The sequence below is a fragment of the Lipotes vexillifer genome, unplaced genomic scaffold (assembly GCF_000442215.2).
Source record: "Lipotes vexillifer unplaced genomic scaffold, Lipotes_vexillifer_v1.1 scaffold426, whole genome shotgun sequence".
NCBI lineage: Eukaryota > Metazoa > Chordata > Mammalia > Artiodactyla > Lipotidae > Lipotes > Lipotes vexillifer.
Window position 1 is genome coordinate 630,726 of NW_006779491.1, and position 5,142 is coordinate 635,867.

Here is a 5,142-nt window from a genome sequence, read left to right on the forward strand (position 1 = left end):
TTTTTGTGGTACGCGGGCCTCTCACTGTTGTGGCCTCTTCCGTTGTGGAGCACAGGCTCTGGACGCGCAGGCTCAGCGGCCATGGCTCACGGGCCCAGCTGCTCCGCGGCATGTGGGATCTTCACGGACCGAGGCACGAACCCGCATCCCCTGCATCGGCAGGCGGACTCTCAACCACTGCGCCACCAGGGAAGCCCTAAAATGATAAATTTTATGGTACGTGAATTATATCTTTTTTTTAAAGATTTTTTTGATGTGGAATATTTTTCTCTTTTATAAGTCTTTATTAAACTTGTTACAACATTGCTTTTGTTTTATGTTTTGGCCCCTTTGGCCACGAGGCACGTGGGACCCCAGCTCCCTGACCAGGGAACAAAGCCACACCCCCCGCATTGGAAGGCTAAGTGCAGCTTCCACTGGACTGCCAAGGAAGTCCCTGTGAATTATATCTTTATTTTTAAAATATGTAAAAGGATTTCTGGCCAGTTCTGGGCAGTTTTGCTTCCTTTTATCCCCTTAGTTCATTGTGTAATTAAATAAGATTGACGATCCTTTTCAGGGTATGTGGTCTGTTTTATAGTTTACTGAGAAATGATCCATTTACACAAACAGTAATAAATTGGTTTCAGGGGAGAAAATGATTTAGCTAAGAATATACAGGAGGATTGATCCTCTCAACTCTCACTAGGGTATAAGCTCTTGAGAGCTGGTATGCTTACACAATGACTGATTAGGAAAACAGTACCCATTATTTTATGAACAAGCCTTGAGTAAGTGGCAAGGTGGTAGTGGGTCATACAGTAACTTTTAAGCAAAAAGAGGCAAGGAAATTATTTGGATAAACCTCTGAGAGTCAACTTCATCTTTTAAGAGTTCAGCAGTACCTTCTCGAAAGATCAATCCCCTCAGTGCTGCGTCTCCCAGAGTGACTGGACTGGGTGTCAGTCTCCATGTTTGGGACACAACTTAACTATCCACTATACATTTAATAACTTTTGCAGAGGCCAAGGACAACATGAAAATAAACAGATTTTTTTTTTTCTTTTTAAAGAGTAAAACAGTCACCTGGTCAAAAACTGAAGCCATACAGAAGGACATAAAATGAAAAGCAAGTCTCATAGACTCCCAGCTCTCCTTTCCAGATATGATCCTGGTTAAGTTTCTGTATAAATTACAACCTTTTATTTCTGAAATGTTGATTACTAATGCTATGGGAATATTACAAAGACCATATTTCTTATAAAGGTTAAGTCTCCTAGAGCCTGTCTGACTTAATCAGAAACTTAATCAGAGGCTAAATTCAGGTCCCAAATAAAGAAACTTAAAATTTTCCTGAAATCCAACACAAAATTTAGATCTAAATAGATTCAACTTAAGAAAAAAATTAAAATTAAAAAAATACATATATATGTTAGCTTTTAAGTCAGATTTCATTTTATTTCTTCCTATCCATAGCAAAACAAACTCTTCAAAGATTTATAAAAATAGCACAAGTTGGCAGTCACCTGCAAACAATTTATTATTAACTAATTAAACCCTAAATCCATGAAGAAAAAGCACCTAACACACTCAAGGTCAAAATGAAACAAAAATAACACAAGCACATGCATGCCTTGACAAATCAACAGCTCCTGGTAAAGTTCCTGATACTCAAAAGAGAGATTTAAAAATAAATGCCCTGGGCCTTTATCACCTTCTGAGATGACCCATACTCTGTCTGTGGAGTGTGTTTCTCTCTAAATAAATCCACTTCTTACCTATCACTTTGTCTCTCACTGAATTCTTTCTGCAATGAAAAATAAAAATAAAAATAAATAAATAAATGCCCTGTATGTGTATGGCTGATTCATTTTGTTGTGCAGTGGAGGCTAACACAACATTGTAAAGCAAACATACTCCAATAAAAATTAATTTAAAAAAATATAAAAGAAAAAATAAATGCCCTGTTAATTTCAATGTTGCCTGTAAGCAGATCTCAACTGATCTTTAGATGATAAGGTTAAGATGAACATAAATGCCTATTGGCAGGGGTGGTGGGGAGGCTGAAATAACCTGGGAATTCCAAGGGGTGGGAAGTAATCCAATTAACAGAAGCACTGAAAATGTGATCTTACAACACGAATACCAATTTGAAAAATTAATGTCTATGGGCATTTTCTTCCCCAAATAGGGAGCAGAGTGAATATGGGAAATTAATTTTTAACAATATTCCTAGGATCTAAGGCAACTACATGTCTGGGGCTACTAAACTCTCCAAAGCCTGAATATTAACAAGTTCTTCACATGGCAATTATTCTAATATTTTAAATTCAAAAACTGATGCAACAGTCAACAAATTCAAATTCTTATTAATTAACCTCTAGTTCTTCATATTCCATCCACAAAAGGAGCTACATAACTGTACCCTCTTCATTTTGGGTTTTTTTTTGTTTCGAGCCACAATTTGCACCTTGTGGGATCTTAGTTCCCCGACCAGGGATTGAACCCATGCCCTCAGCAGTGAAAGTGCAGAGTCCTAACCACTGGAACCCCAAGGAATTGCCCTTTTTAAAAGATGCAAACAATTTGCCCATTGTGCAAGTGAAGCTCACCTGGCTTCAACAGGCAGAGCCTGTCACAGGGCAGGAAACTGAAGGTATTCAGAAAGGCAGGTGACACGGTCATTCAGTCTGGAGTGCCTCTTTTCAACTGGAGTGAGCTGGTGCCCTAACATTTAAGACTAATTAGTGAGCTGTAAACAAAGCCCATGCCAGCAGAGGAAAGGGGCCTTTAGACCTAATGAAGAGTTGTCCAGGCGTTCTCTTATCTCTGCTGTTCTCAAGGAAAAGATTCCTCTAAGGTGAGCCCAGTTCAGTGGCTCATTTTAACTTAGAGCAACTATTTGCTGCTTCGGGAGTTTTTAGCCATCTAACAGGATTCTTGTAACTCAGCTCTCATCCTAGCAGTGCTCTGCATGCCTGCTTGGGAAGCTCCTGGGGAAGCAGATGAAATTAATTAGGATACGGCCCATCAAAGCCAGTGCAAGTATTTTACCAGCTGTGTACAGGGCCCTTCCCACAACCATGGCAAAGGCCACAGAAGAAATATTTTTACCACAGAGAGTGCCACAGTATTGTCCTCTTGGACTCATTCTTCCTCTCTTTAGCTCTCTGCCCTGACAACCTCAGCCTGTCCACCATGTTTCTTCTTTCAGAGGCACAAGGATTTCTTTTTAGCTTATTTTTGAGAAAGGCTTATTTTTGTGGTTTACCCAACTAACCAGGAAATCAGGCCTGTTAGGATAGAAGGTAAAACCAAATAAATAATCCTCTGAATGTCTGGGAAACGGCTGCTAGGCCTTTCAACTTCACGAGACACTTGGGCCAGTTGTGCTGTTCCATGCTGGGTCCTCTTCATCCATTGTCACGTCACCGTTGGTATTCTGCTTCTGCTCAGCCTCTGGCCCCGCAGGGAGGATGCTTGTGACAGTGAGGAGCAGAGCCTCTATCTGCTCCTCTGTCAGCCGTTCTTCACTCTCCTCCACCATCTGCAGAAGGAAAGAAAACCCTCCAGGACTTACAATGGGGCCTCACAGACAGGGCCCTGCCCATGTTGTTCCTGGTCCCGGCCCAGCCCCTCAGCACAGAGCTCAGGGCCTAGCTCCTGAGCTGCCCGGGGTCTCTAGATCCTTTCCATCTTGGCTCCACAGGAGAGAGAAGCCAGCTCAAATTCCAGGGTAAGCCGATGTGGCCGCTCCAAACGGGTTAGTGAAAAAAGCGAGTTGCAGGTTAGCATTTTTCCTTAAAAAGCAAAGCCTAACAGTTCTCTACTCACTCATACACACACACGCGCATGCACACACACACACTCACACACACACACATACACACACACATGAATATGCTGTTTATGCAAAGAAAACTCACCTCTGGGGAGTGAAATGGCATTTTATATACTTTTGTATATCACAACAAGCCCATCTGTAACGTATGAATAGTATCAACAACTCATTTGATGACCACCCACTATGTGCCAAATGGCCTGTATATTTTTCTAATCCTCACTACTACCAACACTGACAAGACCCATCAGGGAGCTCTTGTGCCTGGCACTGCGCCTTGCACTTCACACCCATTATTTCTTTTAAACCTCACAGGAAGCCCAGCAAAGGGCAGAACTACAATCCCAAGCCAGACCTGCCCATCTCTAACACCTACAATCTAACACACACACCATGGCCTTGGTCATCTCCTGGGAATGCAGGAGTCTGATGAGTGATGGCTGGGAAACAATCTCCCACCGCCCCATCAAAGGTCCACTTAGAGCCCAGTTTCTGACATAGTCCTGGATATCTGAACACACAGATGATATCCACAATTTGTAGCCTCACCTCTAATTCTCAAGATGTTAATTAATACAAACATGATGTCATCAACCACCTCTGTAAAAGCAGTATGCAGGCGGTCAAGTTACTTAACCACGCTCACTTGGTGGCATTAGCCATCTATCACAAATAGCTTTCTCAGTTAAAGGTGTCCAGGGTCCTACCCTGTGGCATAACAATCTCTGAAATCTGGCAACTAAGACCAAAAGGAGTTTCAGAAAGAAATCCTGGCAGATTTAAGTAAAGCATGATGACAAGCTTGGCTCACAATCCTCAGAAGGACTTCAGTCTGACTGCCTAGCTTCACAAACAACAGTACAGAAGCTAAAGAAGCCAGGTGACATGCCCAAGATCAAAGTCCTGGCAAACCACTGGTCTCTTCATTCACCTCAGTCCAAAACTGTTTCCACAACTAGAGAATAATCCTGGGTGTTCTAGAGTAAAGATCCAGGTGAAACAATGGGGCTTCTTCCCATCATACTGTGAAATAAAATGACCATATTCTAAAGATTCAAAGGCTCCATGTAACTTCTCTACTGAACAAGAAACAATCCTCAAAAGCCCACTTTTACAATCAGCCGTGTAAAATTACGGTCTGTAAAAGGAAATACTCTAACATATATCGCCTCCAAAGAATGAAGGAGGAGGAAGGAGGGATATATCTGACTTGATAATTTAATCTTGAGGAAAAAATGATCTCTATTTGGGAGAAAAATGTCTCCAAGTTTATGAATAACTGGCACACATAGTTGATGATGAACTGTTTCCTCAGGGAAAGA

The 5,142-nt window shown here is 41.7% G+C and overlaps 1 protein-coding gene across 1 annotated transcript in view; it reads right to left on the minus strand.

Moving 5' to 3' along the window:
- Window positions 1–3,236: 3,236 nt before the first annotated feature.
- CRCP (CGRP receptor component) overlaps window positions 3,237–5,142 on the minus strand; it is a 36,965-nt gene continuing 35,059 nt past the window's right edge. The window contains exon 6 of the mRNA XM_007452650.1: window positions 3,237–3,526. Coding sequence (XP_007452712.1) covers window positions 3,347–3,526 — 180 coding nt within the window. The 3' untranslated portion in view covers window positions 3,237–3,346. The remainder of the gene's footprint in view (window positions 3,527–5,142) is intronic.